The 26,608-nt window shown below is 43.0% G+C and overlaps 1 protein-coding gene across 1 annotated transcript; it reads left to right on the top strand.

The window, feature by feature from the left end:
- Positions 1 to 200: 200 nt before the first annotated feature.
- On the top strand, positions 201 to 26,424 carry LOC142932905 (neurotrypsin; the record flags this gene model as incomplete). The annotated part of the gene is made up of 12 exons (XM_076077009.1): positions 201 to 459; positions 6,145 to 6,283; positions 7,098 to 7,273; positions 8,121 to 8,268; positions 9,278 to 9,456; positions 10,448 to 10,589; positions 13,583 to 13,797; positions 14,943 to 15,084; positions 19,358 to 19,636; positions 20,935 to 21,057; positions 22,620 to 22,900; positions 24,167 to 26,424. Coding segments are annotated over 12 exons (2,403 nt in total), but the record flags the coding sequence as incomplete, so codon positions are not given.
- Positions 26,425 to 26,608: the final 184 nt, after the last annotated feature.

Raw genomic sequence — 26,608 nt, forward strand, 5'->3', positions numbered from 1 at the left:
TGAAGGTGTTGGACGGACAAAACAAGCACCAACATTGGGTCCCACTCTTTGAGGGATAAAATTCTTCAGTGAAAGAAAATTGGTCTGTATGCATCCAACTAGATTTGGTCTTGTCTGTGTATTTTTTCTTAAATCTTGAAACTTATTCTTTTGTTAATATTCATGTCATGTTATTTAATAGTGTATGATTGACCGAGTGATGGTCTGTGTCTGCAGTTCACCTCTACTGTTCAGAAGGATTTACAGAACTGGGCTACTATAACGGCTCCGTTTCCCACACGGACTCAGGCTCTGCCTGCCTGAAGTGGACAGACTTCCCAGACTACATGCGGCAGTACCCGGGCCGAGGCCTGGGGGACCACAGCTTCTGCCGAAACCCAGACCGAGAGGTCAACCCCTGGTGCTTCATCAGGCAGAGCTCCGGTGCCATCGGCTGGGCCTACTGCGACTGCCATCAGGGTGAGCTAAGGGAGGGCACCAGGTATCTGAGGATGGATGGATGAATGGTAGAAAGAACATATGAATGGACGGATGAATGAAAGGGCATATGAAAGGATGTATGGATAAATGGTAGGAAGGACATAAATGGATGGATGGGTGAATGGAAGGGCATACTGTATGTATGGAAGGATGAATGGACGGATGGATGAATACAGACAGGTGGATGGATGATGGATGAACTGATGAATTTATCGACGGTTGAGTGGATAGATAAACAGATGAATTTATGGACAGTTGGATGGATGGATGGATGGATGGATGGGCAGTCAGATGGAAGTATGGACAGACAGATTGATGGTTGTCACCATTTACTTTTCCTTCCAGTAATGGTAGTGTTAACTTGCTTGGGGGCCCACAACAACCACGAACTTTGTGTTAAGCACCTGTTCATCCTATTCTGTGCAGTATGTACAGGTTTCAAAGTTAAAATGCTAACCGGCTCCAGATTGTTGTGATTGTATGACTAATTGTGTGTTCATTTGATTCCTATATTATATCATTAAACCTTAATTTAGGAATATGCAGCATATAAGGAATTAGTTTAGAACTTTCAACTTGATATTGACACAGGGAACCTCTTCAAGATAGGGCCTCAAGATCAGGTAACAGAGCAGGACCCACCTTAAGGCTCTTATAATGACAGCTGATATTGTGCTTCTGTCACAATCAGGCTTTGCCTTGGGTGTTTTGTGTGTGGTTTTCTGTAGCTCCTCACTTCCTTCACCTGTCCCTAATCAGTTCATTCAGTGCACCTGCCAGTCACACTCTCCCTCATCAGCACAACTCTCCTCACCTGTTCTAGTCACTATTTAAACCCCTGTCTTTCACTCACTCACTGCCAGATCATTGTTTGTTTTCTACCTACCCGCCCGTTTTGCTCGTCCTGTTCCCGGTTTTTCAGCCTGCCTGTTCTGCCTTGTCCAGCCAGATTTTCCCCCTCGTTTCTTGTCCTTGGATTCCCTGTGTGTTTTTGGTTTGTTCATTAAACCCTTTTTCTCTTCACCTGACTGTCTGCATTTGAGTCCTCATTATGTCCCGTGACAGCTTCATTGGTGCATATACCCAAGTCAAATTTGTGATATTTGGGCTATACAAAAAATGAAATTGAATTCAATGGTTCAGCAGCCACTAGCCTGCCCGATCTGCTGAGCACTGCCCAAGATACAAACCCAGCAGCGGTGGTGAGATAATTTCCGACACTTTGATTTGAGATGAGCCAGAACTTGAGATCGACTCGGTTGAGGTCCCCACCCCAGCTGCCAACGTTCCACCACTGCCTCCGGTCATCCTTGCTGAGACACCGAACCCCGTCTGCGGATGACAATGATGATGACAATATCTCATCGGTGTACGGTACATCAGTTTCCCACCGAAGCCTACCATGAACATCACTTTGCGACCGTAGAATCGCAACCGTAGCATCTGCCAAATGAATAATCGGATTCAGTGAGTTGCAGCAGTGTAATGCTTCCAGACGCCGTGGAATCTTGCCTTATATGGCTGGGATCCACATCACTGATAATGGCGCCCCAGCCCTGGTCCATCCCCCAAATCTGGGGGGTTATGTCTCAGAAGGCGTGGGCAATAGGAGCGCTGCCCATCCTCTCCAGACTTGGCTTCTGAGGGGGACAGGCTGAGGGGTGCTCGTCTGTCTGCACAGGTTTTGCAGACCATCCTTGGCGGCTAGAGCAGCATCCACCATTCCACCATTGCCAGTTACAAGTGGTCAGAGTTCCAGTGCTGTTGCAAGGAAAGTTGGCTAGATTGTGCAGTTGGGTCTATTTTGTCTTTTGTGCAGTGTCGTGGTAGCGGATAGAGGGCTGTGTCATGCTACTATTTAAGCGTATGAAGCAGCCAAGAGGGTCTTCTTGCCAAAAGGGTTTTGGCGACAGACCAGCCTTTTGCATCCCTCTCAAAAAACGGTTAATGCAGGGAGTTGGAAGGCAATGCCCGGAGATGCGTGCCCCCTCCCCGCGGTGGGAACTGCCATTCGTGCTCAAGGCCTTGGTAAAGGGTCCATTTGAGCCTCTGGAACGCTCCTCTCTTGAGGCACTGCCCCCATCAGACACACTGAATAGCTGTTCAGGTGCTTCTGTGATGGTGTGGCTGGTAAAGCCCTATTCCAGAAATGACTGGAAGGATGGCTTTGTGAATGCCCAAGCCTATAGGCAGGCAGGAAGAGACCCTCCAACTGTGGTCTGCTCACACTTTACAAGCAGCGTAGCAGTGTCAGTGGCGTGTAAACGATCATGGTCGATGCCCTGTCCGTTCATAAGGTTCTATCTTGGATATTTCTGTGATCGCTGGAACGACACAGGACTGGTGAAAAGGTTGGGTGTGTGTCGGTTGTGTTGCACCTGATACCCCCTCTGGGCTTGATACACCTACATGTCCCTGTGCTCCTTTATAACCCAGGTAAAATGGCATGCAGGGTGTCTACCCCTTAACTTTTTAACCCCTAAAGGATTAGGCCGTGGCTCTGCCCAGTTTAGTTCTCTACTTTTTTGCTGTGACAGCCGTAGTTATGACAAAGGGAAGATGTGGCTCACAGCTGGAGTGGGTCGTCTTCCAATCAAGAGATCGACGGTTCGATTCCCAGCTCCTCCAGTGCGTCCGGTGTATGTGCTCCGGTGTATGTGGTGTGAATGGTGTTAGTTAGTCCTGATCGTCAGGTGGCACCTTGCATGGTAGCCCCTGCCATCAGTGTATGAATGGGTGTGAATAGGTGAATGACGCTATAAAGTCGGTCAGGATCAGGGCGTTTTTTTGCCTGTGTGACTTTGAACAAAGTTTATGATATCGTAACCTATGTTCTATAAGCACAGTTGGAGCCTTCTAGTAAGTGGGCCCCATGCTGTGGTTAGTGGCAGGGCGGAGCCCAATGTGAGCTAGGGTTTGTGTTAGGGCTGCACAATTAATCGAATTTTAATCGCGATCACGATTTTGGCTGCCACAATTAAATGAGCATGATCGTCTGCGATATTTACGTTTAAAATGCGTGCTCTGCTACATATCGAATCAAGTGCTTCCTCAACTAACAGTCAGCCGACCACCAGGGGGAGAACGAGATGGGAGGTGTCATGCGCGCACCCTGCAGCGGCAGCCTCAAAAAAAGTTCTGTCTGCAGTCGACTCCGGTATTAGTAGAAGAGTAGAGAGACAGACAACAGAACAGACGGTCACGGGTGTCGTGTGAAAGGTAAATCAAATGTCAGGAGCAGAAGGTGAGGAGCTAGCCCCTCGACAAGGATCATCATCTGTTGTCTGGAAGTTTTTTGGATTTAGGGCAAGTGATGTTAACCAAGAACAAATCATATGCACAGAGTGCGTTAGAGTTGTGTCTGCGCCGCATAGCAATACAACTAACTTGTTCAACCACCTAAAAAACCACCACAAACCACAGTACGACGAATGCATTAAGGCCAAAGCTAACGTTACCTCACTGAATCTCCGTCCATGTCCAACGTCAACCCAGAAAACCATAACAGCGACCCTGCATAGCGCGACAGCGTATCCATCCACCTCCCAAAGACACGCTGAAATAACGGATGCAATCGCATTTCATTTGGCCAAAGACACGTGTCCAATAAATACTGTGCGCAATGAAGGCTTCAGAAAAATGGTCAAGACACTAGACAAGAGATACGTGATCCCCTCGCGCAATTATTTCTGTGATGGCATATTTATTTTTAGTTCGCCCTTTATTTTGGGTAAAAATTTTCTTCAGGTGAATAAGAACCGTATAAGTTTTATTTTGATGCAAAGACGTACATTAGCTGGAATGTAGCACAACATGGAAGTGAAGGCAGTGCTCTGTTGATTTAATTTTGGGTGAAAAGTGTTGATACTATTTTATTTATATTTTCCTTCTACGAGATGCACTGTGCCTGATGCATTAACTAGAATGTAGCACAACAATGGAAGTGGAAGCAGTGTTCTTGTTCATTTAAACGTGAAAGTGCAATAAAAAGATGTCCCTAAAATGAATGAATAATCGTGATAAATAATCGTGATCGCAATATTGATCTAAATAATCGTGGTTATGATTTTGGCCATAATCGTGCAGCCCTAGTTTGTGTGTATGGTGTATTGACTGTAACAACCCTTTCTCTCTCCCAACTCGTCAAATACCGATGTGGTCAGTGCTCCTTGCCAATGGGAATCAATGCAAGAAGGCCCCCTTTAGCAGTTGTATGCTGGCCTTTCAACTAACTCGAATGTAAACCCTCCCGCAGCAGTAGTAGACAGTAAAAACATGTGACGTAGTATTAAGTGCACAAGAGTCTGCTTAGGGAGGGGTGTAGGATGGGTCAAACAAACACAGGACTTTTGTCTAGGGGACTGGTGTTTGTGTCCAGTGCAAAACCCAAAGTAAACTTTGACATTTTGTAAAAAGTAGTTAGTCACTTGAGTTGTTAGTGTCGTTAGTTACTCGAGTCGCTAGAAAGTAAGTTAACATTGACCACACTCTTTGACTTAACCTAACCAAGTGGTTTTGTTGCCTAAAACTGTGAAGGCGGAAGTTTATTTTGAAAGGGCACAATGTGTATTGACACGCTATATTCGGCACAGTGAAAAATAACGCTAGAAGCGTACCAAGTACCTCAATCTTCGATGTCAAGGGGCACTGACGAAGCGGGGATATTTGACAAGTTGGGAGTGAGAATGTGTTGGTATATATGAAGTGGACATAGTCCCCGTAATGCCACCCATTGGTTTATGAACTATGAAGCCTTTGATTGGCCATTGCCATCTTGGTTTTTGGCTGTTGCCATCTTGTTTTTTTGCATTCAGATGTGACACGAGAGGGTGGTGCTAAGTACAACTGAACAAGACATTTTTAAGCAACCAAAATGTTACAATTAACTTTCATGAATTAAAAACACAAAGTTGTAAGACGAAAACACGGATGACTCCCAGACCGTACAACGCTGTGGTAGCGACCTTTCAATCACAAGGTAGGTAGGTCTAAGGCACTTCTGCATTGGCTTCATTATTCAGAACTAGAGGTTGCCACCTGGTATGGAGCCTGTGGTCCATCAAAGGGGCAAGGCCAAATGCACATGGCCATGATACTGCTTGCCACAAAGGGCTGGGTTGGCACAGCCTCCACTGGTGCAGGAGGGCATGTGGAGCTGCTGGTTGGGGGTGTTGGACCAGGACTACCACTAAAGATTGCTAACAGGCAACTGGAGAAAGGACAGGAACCTTCTGATGTCACAGCTGTATTGCCGAAGATTGCTGTATCTGGCTGGGTGAAGACAAATCAACCAAGTAGCTTCCCGGCGAGCTTCAGCCAAAATGTTTCACTACCCATTACCTCCTACATTTGGTATTTGGATGTGAAGAATATATTCAAACAGAAGGCTGACTTTTTTTGCACTTTTTGTAACTTACGGTTCTCTCTCATATTTTGAACACTATGTTTATATTTAATATACCTTTATCAACAGCTACTCCTGCTGCAACTTGGATTTAATGTTTTACAGTAAGAGCTATAGCCCACACTTTCCTCTTGGCTAAATTGTGTTCCAGCTCCGCCACAGCAGGACAGACACAAACCGCTGCCATGCACTCATTATCAAAGGTATCTTTATTTTCTTCTTCAGGAATTGTAACAGGTTTAATTGTGTGTCATTTGCAGGTGCAGCCAGATTGGCAGGGGGGTCATCAGGCAACAGCGGGCGTCTGGAGGTCTATCTGAATGGCCAGTGGGGGGCAGTATGTGACACACACTGGACCGACCGTGATGCCAGCGTCATATGCAGACAGCTCGGACTGGGGTGAGGGCAGTCTCACTGAGCCAGACATGTTTCTCATGACAATACCCATGTGAAGACAACCAGTTGAAACCATGATTGTGAACAACAATGAATTCACTGCTGACAAAGCTACAACCAATCTGACTTTATTCTGTTTTGTTGTTTTAGTTTGACTCACTGCCTCTACTTTGGGGAGTTTGGAAGTAATAGGAAAGGTTTAGTTTAGTTGAGTTTTATTGTTTAAAATACTACTATAAACTACATATGCTTCATTTTTTGCTTCATGATTTGTACCCTGGGGGGATGATGAAGCAGGAAGCTGAGTCGACCCCCCTCGAATGGCATCATTCATCCTGCGCAATTGACCCCCTTTCATACCTTTCCTTGACCCCCACCATCCCAACACATCCCAACACAACCATCAGCCAATCTTTCCTGAATCCTCATATTAAACTACTTTTATACTATACAAATGGCATGGTCATATGTATAGCTATGCAGCAGTTTCCTTCTTAGTAGAGAGGCAAGGAGAAGTAGAAGTATATGAACCGACGGTGAACAAGACAACACAGTAGGCCATCCGTCAAAGCCTCATTGCCTTACCCCACCCCAGGCTGGAAACTAAATAAACAGAAGGGGATCACACCATTGAGGATGTAGTATATAGAGCTTGGGAGCAATGCTCCAATTGCATCGAGCTTAGTATGAGTGGACAGAGTAGCTCCTCATTGAAATACTTAAAGATCTGTCTTCCATGTGATATTTCCTTTGCCCTTGCATGATGTTCTCTGTGAGTATAGTAGCTTTCATGTCCCTGTATCTGCTGTCCATGTAGTGAGATCGGGACAGCCCTGCAGCATTCTTACTTCGGCCCGGGTTCTGTCTTCCACTATGAGCGTCTGGGTTGCCGTGGAAATGAGAATTCCCTACTTGAGTGCCGGAGCAGGAAGTTTGTGACCAGCGATTGCAACCATGGCAACGAGGCAGGGGTGGTTTGTGCTGAACCTGAAGGTGAGACAAGGGTGTCATCTCAGATTATATAAACAAACACATTACTGATCAATAATAACAAATGTATTGTGGATCATTTTCACACATAATGCTGGATACATGACACTGTTGGCCACATAACAACACAGTGCTGGGATCTTGTCTTCTTTCAGAATAGTTTTAAGACCTCAATTGCTGCCAATTATAACGCAAAGTAACCAATCACTTTACAGAAGTGAGTGGCTTTTGTTGGCTATGGTTGCTTCATCTCAGTTCAGGGTTCGACGGCAACAGCTGCCAGGTTGGCATTGGCAACCATTTTGAGAAATTGGTAACCAATTCTTGGCCTTTGGTTGCCATCAGGGCAACCACAACAGCAGAACGAGGCCCCCAGTCAGGTGAGTAAGCAGAATCCAGACAGACTGGAGGTCATTCCTGAAAGTACAGATGAAAGACAAGCTGATGTTTGCGTCACTTGAGGGACCCACAATCCAAGACTTCAGTGTTTAAGGGTCAGAAAACCAACATTTGAAAGGGAGAGAACAGATGAACAAGCAACCAGTGACTTGCTGGATTGATTTTGAGGGATCTGTGAAGAACTGTGTCACCATGTCACATTTCTGTTGCATTTAACAGCTTTTGAGGCAGCCCAGTACACAATCATACACACAGATAAAAGACATTAGACAGCAGAGCTGGAACATGGGCCTCTATGGGGCCTGTGAAGAAAGTCACAAGTATTATTCGGATAGTGATTTTGTTTTGCTAACTAAAATGCACGGCTGAGGGGCACACAGTTCTAAGAGCACATGCCCACTACTGCAGAGACTCAGTGTCTGAAGTTGTTGCTCCATCTTTTGTTTGTCAGGTACTGGCATCCCCCTGAGGCTGGTGGGAGGTCTGGAGGACTTTGAGGGCCGTGTCGAGGTGTACCGTGACAGCCAGTGGGGAACCATTTGTGATGACCGGTGGGATGACACTGATGCTGAGGTGGTGTGCCGACAGTTGGGCCTGGGGTATGAAACAACTGCTGTGCTACTGCTTGACAATGAAGAAGAGTCAGGATCAAACTATTGGCATCTCTTCTGCGCTAAACCCTTTCAGTTTTGAAGTCTAAATGAATACTGAAGAGAAGTGTTTTTGTACAGTGTGTGACGTCTCTTTAGCTGCATTTATATGTATGTACAATGAGAGCATCAAGATAGAGAGTCAAATTCCAGGTAGACTCATACCTGGCCAATAAAACTGATTCTGATTTTGAGGTAACATGCATGTAGACAGTCTACCTGCCTACAGAAACAAGAGACAATCATTAACTTAATTTATCAATATATTGTGACCGACTTTCTGTCAGATCATCAGAGATCAGTGTACAAACAGATGAATAGAATAGCTATGAGCATGCGCAAAGGAATGCCACATGGTGTATGATCATTACATTACAGTCATTTAGCAGATGCTTTTATCCAAAGCGACTTACAATTCAGATTCTATCACATTCATACGCCGTAGGCACAGCTACGGGAGCAATTGTTCGGGTTAAGTGTCTTGCTCAAGGACACATCGGCATGCGACTAGTGGAGCCGGAGCCGGGGATGGAACCGCCGATCCTCTGACTGAAGGAGGGCCCTGCTCTCCACTTAGCCACAGTCGCCACCAAGGCGATCAAAATTTACTGTGAAGAAGTAAGAGACAACGAGAGCAACCAGCAAAACTCCATAAACCAAACTCTTCACTGCCAAGGAGGAATTGTAATTAAATATAAACACATAACTCATATTAATGGACCAAGTGCCGCGACCACTTGCGGGGCCCTACCGCATGACGTGCAAGCCCTGATAACGTCAGAAACACCAGGTGCAGGAACTTACAGTGTGAGCAATAGTATTATAAACTGCATATAGCCCACATAATAGCATTCACCCTGATTTTATCAATATAAACATATATGTTTTTGTGTGGAATTAACCTCGTGCTGCTGTACACTTAAAAGGTCATGTTTAGTTTATTTGTCCTGACCAACAGGGGCGTGGCCAAGGCATGGACATGGGCCCACTTCGGCCAGGGTGTTGGTCCCATCTTCCTGGATGGGGTTCAGTGTTCAGGCAATGAACTCTCTCTAGAGGAGTGTCCTCATAACATCTGGGAGCAACACAACTGTGACCACATGGAGGACGCAGGAGTGTCTTGCAACCCATACACAGGTCAGAGCCAAGGAAGAAAACACACACTGACGACACTGTAATCAATTCTGTTGGAAGCAACTGACCAGTTGTTAAACCAATATGATATGCCAAGAGAAACAAAAGGATAGAAACAGCAACATTTCTACTGTGGTTATTTGAGCAGGAATCCTCTGACAACAGATATCACTGTGAAGCGCTGAGTTAAAGGATATCGGACATTTTGCTTTCCTTCGAAATGTAATGTGCCTTTGAGTACCTTTTTAAAGCGATATACAACATAAATGTATCGTTATTATTATTATATATTAATTTATTTACATTTTAATTCTAACTAAATATTGTTTCTAGAGCAGCAAGAGTAATGTTTACAACAGCAAAGTAAGTCTATGAAGTCATCAATATCTTACAGAAATCAAATCTAAGATATCAATGAAATAAATAAGATATCTGAAGCTTATCAATACTCCGGTCTTTAATAATTTACCACTGGGGCCCGTTTAATACGGAGTTCCAATACCCAGTCCGGTGTTCCGCAAGTGATGTTACCAAAACACCTACCAGTAACAGCTACTAGTTTTTGCTAACAGAAAACCAAACAAGAGTGAGTCGAGTTGAGTAGAGCCGTGCCGTACTATGCAGTGTAAATGCAGCAGTAGATGGCCTCCTTCCCTCCTCTTTCAAACCAGCTGTCTTCTCCGTCTAAAATGTGTACAAGATGTACTTTCGCTGTCGGTAGACGGCTGCGTGTTGACCCCAGGAGTTGGCCCTTCCATGTCGTGCCACTGCACTACAGAGGATTATTGCTCCCACTAGCTTTTTGTGTGGGTAGTGAAACGAAGCTACAGCAAGTTGAGTTTCATTTGACTTAGCACTTCTAGATACCCTAATCCTCCCAGGCATACTGTGATCTTAACTGAGCTAAAGGAGACACCAATATACAAGATTTATTATGCACTCACATGAGTATGTAATTGAATAAAGTATTAGTGTTTCCCCTGTGTGGCAGCAGACGGTGCAGTTCGTCTGATGGGAGCAGACAGTCACTGGGAGGGCCGCGTGGAGATTTACCACCAGGGAGAATGGGGCACTGTGTGTGACGACAACTGGACTGAGCTCAACGCCCAGGTAGTGTGTAGACAGCTGGGCTTCAGGTCAGTGCAACACCATATCTGAGTCCCTATGGAACACCTCTGTGTAGTAGGAGATTGTGTACTTCCATGTGATTTTATATTTTATATTAGTCTACAGTAGGGATGAAGAACCATGTGCCATCATGTCTGCAGATGATCATTCTTCAGCACTAACATTTTATTTTCCCTGATAAAGCAAAATGAAAGCCTTTTCTTTTACATAGCAGAATTTTAGGAGCAGCACCACTCCTCAAGCGTGCCACCTCCTTCATATCCGGCAATTCACGGACAGGCCATCACCGTAGCCACAGTTCTCCTCCTCCATCGCCTTCGAGGATAACTCCACTCTCCTGCCATCGACCCGTCCACTATGGTCTCACTAATATTACACAGTGGCAGCATCACCGCATTCCAGCAGGGTCCGCAGATGGCTTGCCCATATCAAAAAATTCCAACCTGGCCGTAACGACCCTCAAAGACATTAAAATAATTTTGTCAGGAAAGAAAACAAAGGAAAAGTGTTCAACCATCTGATGTAAGCTTGCCATGTCCACCGCCCTGTCAACATCAGCTCTTTTCCGGGTGACGTCATCACGCACACCCCAACAACATGCCGTGACATCAGCGCACCTGTTAAAGGGGCAATTCACCCATATCCTCAAGCTCAAAGAAAGTAGTGATGGGCCAACTGATTCTTTCCCAGAATTCGTTCCTTTGGGTTGATACAGGTTAACCAGGCGCCAACCTCCAGTTCTGAAAAGTAAAGCCAAGTGTCTTAAAACTTGCATTCTCTCTAGTGTCCATCAGGGGGCGACTCCTCTGGTTGTATAGAAGTCTATGAGAAAATGACTCTACTTCTCTCTTGATTTATTACCTCAGTAAACATTGTAAACATGAGTTTATGGTCTCAATCTCTAGTTTCAAGTCTTCTTCAATACAGCATGATGTTCATTTAGTACATTATGGTCCATTTAGAGTCACACAGACCATAAAGCAGGGGATGCTTTAGGGCGGGGCTACCTCCCTACCATGTCTCTACTACAGCGACGGTCAAAATGCCAAACTCAATGGTTCAAAACATCAGTCCACAAACCAATGGGTAACACCATGACGACTACGACCACTTCTTATACACAGTCTATGATGTTAACGCATCAAACCTTTCAAGTTGTGTTACTCTTAGCAAATATGTCTGCAGTTTCTCCATGAATCTCCGATCATATCTCATGGTTCACCTGATCAGTTCACTTTCCTTTGCTCTTTGTTGTCACGCAACTGGAAAACGGGATCATTGTGTCATTTAAAAGCTCTGAGCAATTAGAATTGCACATTTTTTGTAGTGTGCATGTCGTTTCCACATGACAACTTCAAGCTCATGAATACACAGAAATCAGAAGAACGACTTCCCGACTCCGGAAATAGGAGCCCCATACGAGCACACGAATGCACCATTAACCTGCTGGGCCATCTGTCTCTACTCAATTTCAATATTACCTTTGAATCCGGTCAGTCAATTCCAGTCTCGCATCTCAAGCTGCTAATTGGACTGTAAACAACGAGCAGCACGAGGAAAAGGAGGTCTTGGCTCAGTAGGATAGCCTATAGGTTACGAGATTGGATGTGTCTGAAATACCTCCTCAGATTGGTCCTTAAAGCTTCCTGATCAAATGCACAAACTACCTTTCAATGCAAAGGAGCAGAAGTTCGATTCCTTCATGCTTCCTTCCTACATACCTAGTCCATCTGAGATCCTCACCTGTGAACATGCAGGAGAATCAAAATGTGTCTGCTTTATTTGGGGAACTCCCCAGAATTCACGATGATTGGAGGGGGTAGGAACATCGATCAAACTTTGATTTGAGAGCATAAATGTCCTCACCAAATGTCATGGCAATCTGTCTATACCATTAAGGAATATATTTTGTGTAAGTGGACATTTTGATGGAAGACTGGGATTGAATGAAAGGCCACAGGATGACTACAGTCATCCACTGGGGACCATGCAACTCATTTGCCTTATTTCATGTAAGATGCTGCCAAATTGTTTATTTAAGGCGAAACACACACACAGATATTTCACATTCACTTTTTCATGTTGGAAAACTTCTCTACAAAGGTGTACGCCCTACTTATTTAACAGTACATCACACCATCTGTGCAAATACAAACTCCAAGGTATACAGAGCTGTTAACACCTGCAGGCTGACAGCTGATCTCCCAACGAGACATTCAAGACAAATGAGACCATGAACACCTGATTACATCGTTCATTTAGTTTTTTATATTATATTGTGTACACAGCTGATAGTTTTGTGTTTGGATGTTGTTTGAAGAAAAGTCATTTGATGACCTAAATGGACAGAGATTATCAGAGGAACATGAGAGTGTCAAGTTCTTTTAATGCTAAATTGGCCATTAAGTCCAAAAGGGTTTGGAGAGTTGCTTTTAAGTAGTTTGGCACAAGCGGGTTATCTTGGAGCCAGAACATTACAAAGTGTATTGTTGACAGACAAAAAGACCAACCGTCCAACATCACAAGCAACAAATATGACTAGTTTGATGATTACATATATTTTTACCAGATGATTTCAATCAGATTATTTCACCAAATTGAAATCAGCCGGTTTCAATGAAAATATATTGAAACAAAGCTTGCAGTGGCCCATAGTTGCATATCTCTGATTAAATGAATATAAGACAAAAACGTTTTATTTCTGATCAAAATAAACAAAATAAACACGTACGCATACTTAGGTATATTAAGATATTTAAGTCCATAGAAAACCTCATTTGCATTTTTCAAAATCTGGAGAAAATCGTTACAAATTGAATTGAACAGAATCTGCAATTTATAGGTAATGATACTATTTCTGTTATTTCAGCAACCTAAATAAAGATTCAGCAAACAGAAGAGTTCCTCACATTTACCAGAGTTTTGGGGATGCTGTTCTTTGCACCATTAAAGCGAGTGTCCAAAGAGAGGTAGACGTGCTGTTGTTGTGCCTTGTCTGCAGGGGTCGAGCGAAGGTGGCTCCTGACGGGGTGTATGAAGAAGGTCGCGGGCTGATCCTGCTGGACGAGGTGCAGTGTCGGGGAACAGAGGCCAATTTACTGGCCTGCAGCCACTCTGAGTTCGGCCAACATGACTGCTCCCACAGTGAGGATGTAGGTGTCCTCTGTGAGAGGGGAGCTGATACCAATGAGATACCAGGCCTTCTGACTCCTATTGGTAAGTACACACAGTGGTGGCTATAAAGGGACGGCAGTTACATTTCCCGCTTGTGACATTTATGTATATAGCTGGGCAACGATTAAAATATTTAATCGTGATTAATCGCATGGATTTTTTGCAATTAATCGCGATTAATCGCATTGTTATGGCAAAATTCAATAATTAATTAAAAAGTAGTGTATTGCACACTTTTATTTTAAAAGTACTGCTATATGAACAAAAGGTCAATAACATTTGGTTTAAACACTTTAAACAAATAAGGTTATTTTTAACAGCAGTATTCCCTTTACACAGTAGCAGTTAAAACACAGTTATAATGATTCTGATCATTCATCATCATAGATATTCAGCCGGTGTTCATAACTTTATCTTCATGTGTGTAAGAGATGATATTTGAAATATACACATTGAAAACTGCAAACCTATCTACTTCTTTTTTTATGTTTGTTAAATTCCCAGTAGTGATAACTAAATGATGCTTATTATACATATTACAAACAAAAACACTTTAAAAACTCGATAATATGTATTTTAATATTGTCACTGTTGTAAATTGTTTGATTGCATCATTTACTTTTATTGTGAAGAGCATGAAAACGGAAGTGCTTTTACTTTGAAGAGACAGGAAGTAGAATGGTACGTGTTCTTGACGCTAATAATGTTGCAAGAGCGCGTTGTGTTCACTGTAACACTAATACTGCAGTTCAGACAGTAAAGTGTTCCGTTCAAACCAGACGTGTCTTGGTCCTCACTAGAAGCTCCACTTCACAACAGTCATGTTTGATCTGTAACGAGACGATCGCGCTCGCGTGTGTGTTTGTGAGACAAGAGTGAAGGACGGTGACAGAGGGTAGGAGGGGTTCAGGACTCGGGGGAGAAGGAAGTGATGCCACACGAACACAGCTGTTCACTGCTTGCTGCCTGGTTCTTGTGTTAAAAATGTCGCTTAATAATAAATAAATAAAAAACTGCGTGATAATATAATTGTCGGCGTTAATTAATGAATGCGTTAACGCGATAATAACGCGTTAACTTGCCCAGCACTAGTATATTTCCATTGTAAAGGTATCTGAAAACGACAGGGCATGAATAACTATCACAATGAAGAACAAAAGAAGTTTCCCCTCTAACTTTGTTTGCAGGCCCTCTGGTGCGTTTGGTTGCTGGAGAGAGCAGGAAGGAGGGCAGAGTGGAGGTCTTCATTAACGGCCAGTGGGGAAGCGTGTGTGATGATGACTGGAATGATGTCAATGCAGCTGTGGTTTGCCGACAGCTGGGATTCACGTTAGTATGATTATACCCTCTCTGATATTTTTGCCTAAGGAAGCTAGTCAAAAGCTCACTCAGTGTCAAAAATTTAAAAGGAAAGTAATGGAGAAGTGGGAAGAGGTGAGCGGGAACACATGTAACTACGAGAGACAGGTGAAACTAATGAAGGCAGAGAATCACCTGAAAGACACAGTTAACTTTTCAGTTAACTTCAAAGAAATTAAACAAGGAAAAAACAGACAGAAGACCCAAGACGATAGTCCAGTCTCAACATAAAGAGTCAGAGGGCATGAGCCAGACATGGAAGTTCAATGACATCTTGTTAGAGTTGGATATTTTTAGCCATGCTAGCAGCGTGGCTCTGGAGATGGCTATGGAATTTTGTACAGACATTCATAATTACCTCAGTATGGATCCTATCGACTATGGTGATGCTCTAACTTTTCGTCTAGTGCCACCAGCAGGTTGACATTTTTGGTTTTGCATGAAATGTAAATTGTGAAATTGGGAAGGCTGGAAGTGACCAGGGCTCTGAGAGATGTTGAGAAAGAAGATGTAGCTTCAAGTTGGCACCACTCTATGTCTGGAGTATGAAGCCAATACATCATCTTTTGGACATTTGCGGCCCAATAATAATAGCAAAGATTTGGAAGAGCCCGGTAGTTTAGGCCTCTGTAATAGTGCTACACATCTCTAGGTCTCTTATCGTTCCATATTAATGAAGTGATGTCTTTGTCCTTAGATTTAAAGAAAGAGTAAGGAAGATGAAGTGGAATACGTTGAAACAGAAAAGGGAATTTGGGGAGCACATTCAATTTAATACAAATCATTTTTCCTGCTGAGGACAAGTTAACTGTTTTCCATTTCTTTCGATCTCGTTTGATTTTCTCGAATAGAAGAGAAAGGTTTTCCTGATAAAGGCTCTGCATGTCTTGTGTGATAAGTATATTTACATATATATTTAAAGCCATTTCTAGACATTTGGAACGGTATGACACTATCCTTTACTTAAAGAGCCAGGCTGTTAACAGGGTAGCATTCACTTTTACTTAAGTTCAGAACATGTATCCAATCTCTTCAGAGCATGGACAATATGAGGTACACTTAGAATGGGGTCTGATAATGATGTATAACAACAAATGATTCGCTTATAGAGATAAATGATGCTCTCCTCCTCCTCTATGAATTCCACTTATTGGTGGTAAAGATTTGAGTGCGATCGCTACAAACAGCAGTGGACTGATTGGTCATCCCTGACGGCTCAAAGTACTGTGATTGCTGTGATTACTGTGAGCATTTGTGACTACAGAAGCTTTGGGCGAGGTGTATCAGAGTTTAATCCAATATAATTAGGACCAAACCCCATTTATCTCAAACATTCAACCCTGTCAAAAGCTTCCTCTGCGTCCAGTGAGATGACCACCTCTGGTTTCTAACTGGATGCAGGAGAGCGGATACGATTTGAAAGCCGTCTTTTATCTGTAAATGAATGTCGTCCTGAGATGAAGCTGGTTTGGTCGTTGGCGATCACATCATGCCTGTGGTTTGTAGTCGAAGGGGAAGAGCTTTGGCTCAGATCTCCCATCACAGGTCAGGAGGGAGACGGGATGATATGAGCCACAGTCTGCATTATCTTCACCCGGTTTAGGTTGGAGGAGAATCGATACTTCAGTCAGCGTTTGTGAGAGCAACCCAGGGGACAAAGCATCATTGAACATATCAAGTACAATTATAGATCATTTGTTGGAAAATCTTTTAAAGAATTCTATTGGGTAGCCATCTGGGCCAGGCGCCTTGCCGCTTTGCATTGCGTTGTTGCATTAATGATTTGTGCATGTTGTAAAGGGAGTTCAGCCCTGTGTATTGTGCTTATAGAAGGAGCCTGAAGATTGTTGAAGGAATGTTCCATATCAGTTCTGTCGTTTGATATTTATGACGTATATAAGTTTGAATAGAAGGAGGTAAATGTTTCATTCATTTCTCCTGGGTCCATAGTTAATTCAACATTTGTGGGATTTGTTGATCAACTGATCTGCACTTCAGTTGGTTTGCTGAAAGACAGCCAGCTCTGTCCCGATGCTCAAAGACATATCCACGTGATTTTAACAAGAGTCGTTCTGTCTCCAGCTGATGAACAAGTTATATTGAGTTTGGAGGTCAAGCTCCCCTTTATAGAGTTCAAGAGAAGTGGAAATACAGTACTGAACATCCGCTATATTTAATGAGCTGGTCTTGTTAAAGTCTTCATCATCGTCCTTAGAACCCTGCCTTCCCCCCAGTGCCCCCCCCCCCCCCCCCCCCCCCCCCCCGATCAGTGCTTAATGGATGGATGGAATAGAAAGGTCTAAACCTGGATTAATTGCACACTTTAGATTGCCACAAAAAAACTGTTGGTACGAAAAGGAGACAAGAAACCATACCAAAGCGTCCCTGTGGGTCCAAAATAACAGTGGTGCATTGAACAGAATGTTTTCATGTACCAGTATAGTTTTCCCAACTAAGCTTTCCAAAGTCGTACTTGATCTTTTTCCAATAAGTGGGTTTCTTGAAGAAATGTAATTTCACATTTTAAATATTCACGATGATTAAATGTCCTAACTCTTTTTTTCAGGCCCGTTTACTCCTTTTACGTTCCAGCTAATGAATCATACTCTAGCCTTTCCTACTGTAGATCTTTTTTCCATGTTTAATTATAACAGGAATAATAATAATGACGATGCTAATAAAGTAAAGAAATGGTTGTGACACAGCTTAATGAATAACCTCTGAGGGGAGAACAAAAAAGAATACAAGTTCCAAAAATGTCGGGGTGTTCCTTCCCATAACCCTGTCCCAGGTCTCAAGCAAAAAGGAAACTAAAACAAGGACTATACTTGTTCCTCTCTGTGAGGCAATCTGCAGGAAAAAACACGATATCCCAAAACGTCTGGTAGTACATCCTCTAAATACTCCTGTCCATGAAGGCTCCCAGTGACTTATAATATATTCAAAGCTTATTACACTCAGTCTATAGTTATACCGGGCCTGGAACAGGATGTTGTTTTGGTACAGGGAATGTTTTATACTGTTGAATGAAGCCCGCTTTTTAGCGAGTGCTGCGCTGAGGTCTTAATAGATCCTTATAACGTCTCCTTGGTACTTCAGTTTGTGGTTTCTGGCTCAGAATGCAGGCTCCTTCTGCTGGATTTGAAAAACACACCACCAAATATCTTGGCCGTATTTGAAGGTCAGGGTCCAGTGGGCTCTCTCCAGTGGTGCAGACCAAACTTCAGAAACCTTCTTCTACATCAACACCTGCACCATGAACTCAAACGTCTTTACCGTTCGATTGGCTCTCTGTGACCGATTCTCGAGGTCATCCAGAAGAAAGCGGCTTGGACTACCATGGTAATGCTACCATTAAAACGTTCAAAGTATTTCGCCAGCTCTGGAAAGAGTTCACTGTTGTCTGTAAGTGAGTCCAATGAGGCTTGTAGAAGTTTCGAGAACTCTTGGATCAGGATAGAGACATCCTCTCTCAGTGAGGTCCTCTGCTGTCAGATGATCCATAGACAAAGACACAAGTAGTTTCTGCCGATGTTGTTGGAGTTTTAGTTGTTGTCAAGGCGTTGTTTGCTGCAAATCCTGCTGTGATGCTGGAGTTTGAGCACTACTAGATTGTTCGGTGTTCTTAGGGTTGCATCGTTTTGCTGAGAAAACAGATAGATATTCAGCATACAGACTTGGGGCACGGTACACTATAACAAATAGAATTGGCTGTAGAGTTTTCTAGGTTGGATGTGAAAGACTAACAACAAGGCTTTCAAATGAGTTATCATTTAGTTTAGATTTAGACTTGAGTCAAAGATGGCTGTGACTGCACCTCCTGGGCCAGTGCCTTGAGGAATGTGAGTATTTAATTCAATACAACTTTATTTATCTCTGCAATTATGTAAAGCAGCCAGATCAACAGATACACACACTCAGTGTCACTCAGTCACTCTTTGGCAGAGCAGGAGAAAAAGGGTAGATTAAGAGCTTTTATTTAGGCGAACATTTTTTTTAATTGTTTCAAATTCTAGCTGGTTTCAACCTCACAGGGATATTATCAGGGCTGAGATAATCACATTTATTTCTCAAAAAAATTTAAACAAAACAAGAGTCAAAAAATGTCATACAAACAAATGTGATTTTAAAAAAAAGGAATTAAAACAGTAAAGTAATGCTCATGTAATATACAGTATGTATTTATATAAGAAAAGGAACTAATAATCACGATGCTCTGTGTCTTTGTGTGCTGACCTCCTAGCGGTGTGGCTAAAGCTCGATCCATGGCGTACTTTGGGGAGGGTCAAGGTCCCATCCATCTGGACAACGTCCGATGCTCGGGCACTGAGGTGTCCTTAGGCCAATGTCTGGCTGTGGGTCAAGACAGTCAGGACTGTCGCCACAGTGAGGATGCAGGCGTCATCTGTGACTACACTCTGGATCCCGTGGGAGATGCTGCTGTGGCAATGCAGACCTGTGGCACGAGACGCAATAACCAGCGCCGCCGACGCCGGATCATAGGAGGAGATAAGTCACTGAGGTTTGTACCACCACACTCTCCAGTGGAGTGAGTGTAGATTCACACACATTGATTCACATTGTCTCTTTAAGCCCCTGCACGTCCATGGAACACCAACACATGTGTTACTACAGTAACAATACGGAAGTGTCTCAAAACGTGCATTCTCTCTACTGACCAGCAGGGAGCGAATCTTCCGGTTGCAAAAAGAAGTCTGATTGTATGTGGTAAAAATATGGTAACTTCCATTCATAGGTTGCAAAAAAACAAATGCCGACAGTCGTAATACAAGATGGCGACGGTGAAATCACTGAACTCGAGGCTTCAAAATGGCACTCCACAAACCAATGGGTGACATCACAATGACTATGTCCAGTCCTTATATACAGTCTATGAGCACAACACGTCACACTGAAAACCACGCCCACCAGAGGGCAAAACAATCAGCATTATGCTACCAAGGCCTGAAACACTATCAGAATGCCTGCAGCTAGCTAAAAACATCAGATTTCAGCATGTAAAAAGGATTATTTTAGCACCCTGTGTCTACTAGGGGTGCAGTTGATAACTAAAATGATGATGGCATGGGAAAAGTTAGCTGTTAGCGAGCTAATGTTAGCCATGTGTTAGTAAGGTGAGGCACTTGCAAACATAACACTGCAGCTTTCTGATGTATCCACATTCCGCTATAACACAAGAAACTAGCATAACTTACAGAAATATGGATAGCCTAACACTGATATTTGGACAAAATGCTTGTTGCACACGTGACGTTAGCATCCTGAGTGTCAGGATCCCACAGTTCCCCCATTGTTCCTGCTGATGCCTCACATCTTATTGGCTGTATCCTCTGGGTTCCCCGGCTTCTTTACCTCGTTGGTAGTGCCTCTCACCACACTGCTGCTGCTGTGCTCTGAGGCGTCTTTCTCTTCTCTGCTAGCAGACGCAACTGACAAGAAGGGAAACCTTCACACAATACAAAGTCAGTGGAGGGCCATGAACTGATTTCTCCTCCGGTGTGGGCAGGACTTGTCTCCATAACAGCACACCTGTGTGCGCGTGTGTGTTTGTGCATGTAATCCTTGTGTTGTGTTGACATAAATCTGTTTAAACAGTCACATTGTGGGGACTCGCCTTCTTTTTGGGGACAAAAAAAGCATCTCCCTTATAATGTAACACCACTGTGTGTGTGTGTGTGTGTGTGTGTGTGTGTGTGTGTGTGTGTGTGTGTGTGTGTGTGTGTGTGCGTGTGTGCAGCTGTTTCAGCCAGCAGCAGCCCCCTGAAAGCCTAACTCTGGCTTGTGTGCCTGTGATTTCAGGGGTGAGTGGCCCTGGCAGGTGTCTCTGTGGCTCAGGTCTCAGTCTAAAGGAAGTCATCCTCTGTGTGGAGCGTCACTCATCAACCCCTGCTGGGTTGTGACCGCCGCCCACTGCTTCAAGAGGTAGGAGACAGCTCCCTCTAGTGGTTCCTGTTACCATGTGTCCCTCTGGTTGATGTCACAAAATCCATTCCAGCTATGCAGCTATGCTAAGCTAATTTCCAAGACATAAAAACTGGCACTTGTGGCACAATCATTGAAAGCACTTACTCACGTATGTATGTATATATGTATGTATATATGTATGTGTGTGTGTGTATGTATGCATATATGTATATACTGCATGTATGTATGTATCTGCTGACTAGGTATGCTGAACAATCACCACATTGTCTGCTTTACACTAAGTTTAAAATTCTAAAAACACACTTTTTTCCATGTTATCTACAATATACACATTCAAAACTAGAAGCCTGTGTGTGTTGTCTGAAATACCACGCTCAATGATCAATCACCTGCACCCAGAATGCACCTGTGAAAACACCTGTTACCAATTAGATCACTTAAAAATCTGAGATTGAGCCCTATAAATAGGAATTTGGTGTGCACAACAAAGATTAGCTGTATACTGTATACTGTATATAGTTCACAGTATAACACAGCAACTATGTATATGTCAGCTCCAGTTTAAAGTCCTAGTTACTGTTTTTAATATATGGTTAGTGTGCAGTTGGCATGTGGAGAGAGCTATTTATTTGGTGTAAATTCAGTTGTGATGCAAAAATACCACTTTTAAAAGAGTTCATAGAGTTTGGAATGAATTGCTAAATCTGAATCGAGTCTTTGCTGTTGCAAAATAAGTAAGATAATTTGTATTTTGTTTTGATAAAGAAAGCCTTAGTTTCAGAAAGTTTTCCTCACGACTAAGTGGATAGCAGGGCTGTCTTTCAATCAGAGGGTCGGCGGTTCAATCCCCGGCTCCGGCTCTGCTAGTCGCATGTCGATGTGTCCTTGAGCAAGACACTTAACCCCAAAATTGCTCCCGTAGTTGTGCCTACGGTATAGAAATGTGATAGAATCTGAATTGTAAGTCGCTTTGGATAAAAGCGTCTGCTAAATGACTGTAATGTAATGTAAAAAAATGTACCGTTACATTTATGACTCTTGTCTCTCTGTAACCTGAAGTACGTCTTACCGTGTACATTTTATTTTGAAACCAGAATAAAGTAAAACCATGTTCTTTAATTGGTTCTCTCAAGTGTATCAGTTTAATCGAATCAACTTACCTTTTGGCAGTGTTTGTTTTTATTTTTAGCACTTTGCATTTTTTTTCTATTACATTAAATGGTCTTCACCATGGATGCCTATTTGGTTGCATATCGCGGCTCTGCTAGTCCATGTCGATGTGTACTTGGGCAAGACACTTAACCCCAAGTTGCTCCAGAAGGCTGTACCTACGGTGTGTGTGTGGTGTGAATGGGTTAGACAGTGCTGATGGGCAAGTGGCACCTTGCATAGTAGCCTCTGCCATCAGTGTATGAATGGGTGAATGGTATGTAGTGTTAAAGCTCTTTGAGTGGTCGGAAGACTAGAACAGTGTACTGTACAGTCCATTTACCATTTATCATATTAAATGATGGGCATTCATCAAAATCATCATTTACAAATTAGCTTTGCTCTTCCAGGTTTGGCAGAGACCCAACCCGCTACCTGTTGCGCCTGGGTGACTACCATACTGAGGAGCAGGATGACTTTGAACGCACCCTGTCACCCGAACACATCGTTATCCACAGGAAATACCACAGTCAGGGCTGGGAGTATGACATCGCCCTGCTGCGGCTCAAAGGCACAGAGGGCAACTGTGTTGCATTCAACCCTCACACCGGCGCCGTGTGTCTGCCAGAGCCGGGTAACAAGTGGGAGAAGAGGCCGGCTGCCTGTGTGATCACTGGCTGGGGCATCACAGGTAGACTCTACGGGATAAAACAACTGTTTTTCATAAGCTATTCATCTTAACGTAACAGAAACATTTTACCATTAGTATCTTAAAGGGCCAGTGTGTAGCATTTAGGTCAGGGGTCGGCAACCTGCGGCTCTTCAGCCCCTTTGTTGCGGCTCCCTGAGTCTACATCCAGACTAATACGATCTCCGTCCACACGGCGTTTCAGCATCGTTTTCGAGATGATCTCCGTCTAGACTAAGAGTACATCCCAAGTCTCTTAATTTCATCCCCGTTTCCCTCACTTGCGTCTTTTCCTTGCGTCTTAGTCCCTCCCACCAAGGATGCATGGAGAGATGAAAGGAAACCATGCGAGGAGAGAGGAAATGAGGAAATATGTTGATATGAGACATGAGACGTTCCTCTGAAGCGTCACGTGAAGCGACGTCTGTTTCTGATGACGGCGGCTCTGATCACAGCTGGATCAGCTGTCAGTCGGCTTGAACAGCTGGAGAGACTTTTGATAAGTTTGTGTCTGTGCACATGATCACTGTACTTAATAATAGTAACTAATAACTAATAAAGACACACAGTAATCACCACTGTACTTAATAATAGTAACTTATCGTACTAATAACTAATAAAGACACACAGTAATCACCACTGTACTTAATAATAGAAACTTATCGTACTAATAACTAATAAAGACACACAATAATCATCACTGTACTTAATAATAGTATCAATAACACGACCACCACTTTTGCTATCGCGTCTATGACGCCCATGTCTATAACGCCTTATTAATATAATGTATTATAATCTGCCTATAGCACAGTATATTAGTTGTAAAAGCCCTCATAAATATTCATAATGCTTTATGACAATCATCATAACATTTTATAAAACATTTTACAAGGACTTATTATTATTGTTATTGTTGTTGTTGTTGTTAGTATTGTTAGTATTGTGTATTGTTGACCTATTACTGCCATCACAAGCAGAACAAGGAATGCAAGACTGTTGGAAACTTCCGGTTTATTCGCCTCCTCTCCACCAGAGGCACCAAGTGGTGGTTCAGTGTATTTGTGGTAGTACCTATCACTTTATAGATGTGCTTATAACTATAACTATACAGTGCTATATGCAGATTATAATGCAATAGTCGTATGTTTATGATGCATTGTAGACGTGGGCGTCATAGGAGCTTTGCTTCATTATTCACATTTCTATTAGATATCGTCACATGTCTGAACTCTCATGTGTTTTTTCCTGTCTGCTTCCTGCTCTCAGACTCAGAGTACTCCCGGACGCTGCTCCAGGCCTGGGTCCCCCTGCTCCCAGCCTGGAAGTGTAAGAGGCGTTACAATGACCGCTTCACCAGCCGCATGCTGTGTGCTGGCAGCCTGTCGGAGCGCCACCGTGTGGACAGTTGCCAGGGTGACAGTGGGGGTCCGCTGGTTTGCCAAGGGGAAGGGGGCCGTTGGGTGCTGACGGGAGTCATCTCCTGGGGTCACGGCTGTGGTAACCCCTCATTCCCTGGAGTGTACACACGTGTTAGCAGGTTTCTGAGATGGATTGACAAGGTCATCAACAAACCCTTCAAAACCTGATGATGGAGAATAAAACCGTTTTTTACATTTTCCTGCGAGTTCACCTCATCAGTAAAGTTCACACTTCTCTTTACTGACTCGCAGCTCAGAGCAACAGGATCAAGTGTAGGACCAACAGAAACACTTTGTCACTCAGAACACGATGACCTACACAAACACTAACAAGTAGCATCACAACATGTATCACTGTTGTAGTGAAGCGTCATTTATATATACATTTATGTAAATTATTCAGCATAAACCAAGACTCCACTACAACGAAAATATGGACGCTTGTTTATTGCATGACTTGGGCTTCTTCACAGTATGTGTCACAGATGCTCTAATATGCTTCAATTAGCTGCTTTGTATACGTAATAATAATTCCATTTTATTAATAATTATTCGTAGTAATTCCAAGTGCAGAAAATTAAACTAATTAATTCCAATATTTCAATACAACATTTTACATATTCAGTTAGTATAGGGCAGCCACAGATGTAGAAATACCAGCCTGCTCTCCTAAAATATACGTTCCCATACAACTGGAAGGAGGCTGACACAGCAGACAGGTACCGCATGGCCAGAAGGGCTTCAGCTTCAAAACAAACTGGATTATCAGTTACATTTGGGGAGAATGTTTTTTCTGTTTGTTTCTGACGTTTTGTTTTTGATCACAAATACGTTTAATCAAAGTCCAGATACATTCACACAGAGAGGAGGTTGTGTGAATGGGTCAAATACAGGACTTTCACCCAGTAGACTTATGTTCATATCCTGTGTGAAACCAAAAGTAAGAAACTGATTTGAACCCAAACCATGATCTCTTACTAAACCCAACCAAGTAGTTGTGTTGCCTAAGCCTAAACAGAATTGAGAATGCAGTTTCGAGACAGCAAAAAAGTACCACAAGTGGTTCAAACGCTGTAACGTTGATGTACACATATGTAGAATTGTTGATATGAATCATTTCTTGTTCAGAAAGTATTTAATGAAACATTAAGATCCTCTCTTGCAACACAGCTGCATGCATTTTGTACCAAAGCAATGAAAGGTTTGGTCCACATTGACCTCTGTTGTGCTGAGTGTGTGAAGAGTTCAGAAAAGGTGAAGTCAGTATTGAGAAATGTGTGTTACCATTGACGACCAATGTTTTGACGTTAATTCAGGGCTTGCGGGGGGAGGTGTGTTTTGGCCGCTGCTTCTGTGCCTCCTGGACTCATGGACTTTGTTTCTTTTTCCACATCATTTTAAAAAGCATGTTTATGCCATTGTGTATTATGCTCACAGTGGGAAATATTGCCAAATTCCCATGTGGCAGGGGAAACATGTGTTGTGTCGTACTTTGAGGAACCCTGCTGATGAGCTCGCAGCAAGTGTTAAACGGTTGCTTTATTTAATCATGTGTTGCAGATTTGACATTTGCCCAAACTGCAGTATTGCTGGACAATACAAGTCCCTATGGGTCCAGAATTTTGGACCTGATACAAAGTGGACCAGTCGAAAAACCTGCTTGAACCCAACATGCATAAATACATATTGATTTATTGATTGGTACTATTCCATATGGAGAGTAGAACCTGTCCAACCAGGATTGATGGAAAAGAGAAAGACACACTGACACACAGGCCCAAGACCTGTGGCAATTCAATTTGGGTCCGGGTACTAGGAACCAAGTTAACCCATGAAGACCATTATTCATATTATTCTAACATTTAATGACATCAAAATGTACTTGTGTTTGCTAAGTAAGTAATTACAGGTCTGTCCGCCTCCAGTAAAAAGTGTAATAAGTGCAAGTCCATTAATAGTCTACACAGCCTTATAAGAAGGCCAAAATACCAATCAGTCATCTGATTAACTGCGACTATGTGTAGGAATATGGGAATGTGTATATTAGCAACTGATATGATAAGAGCTTCCCGTCTTGGAAAGGGGCACTGTGTCAAAAAATATATTTAAAACCTCCATCATTTCAGCTGATATTGTGGTACGTGTTGGATAATTCATTTGTATTTATTTTTTGAATACATTGCCTGTAGTTTATATACGGTATACTTTTTTCTGTGTTATGTTCTGCATTGGCCAATGCAATTTCCATCTTTTATCAATTTAATTTATTTGACTTTGTTAAACTGTATTT

Source organism: Anarhichas minor, unplaced genomic scaffold (genome assembly GCF_050575085.1).
Source record: "Anarhichas minor isolate MPS153535 unplaced genomic scaffold, ASM5057508v1 ptg000058l, whole genome shotgun sequence".
Taxonomy (NCBI): Eukaryota; Metazoa; Chordata; class Actinopteri; order Perciformes; family Anarhichadidae; genus Anarhichas; species Anarhichas minor.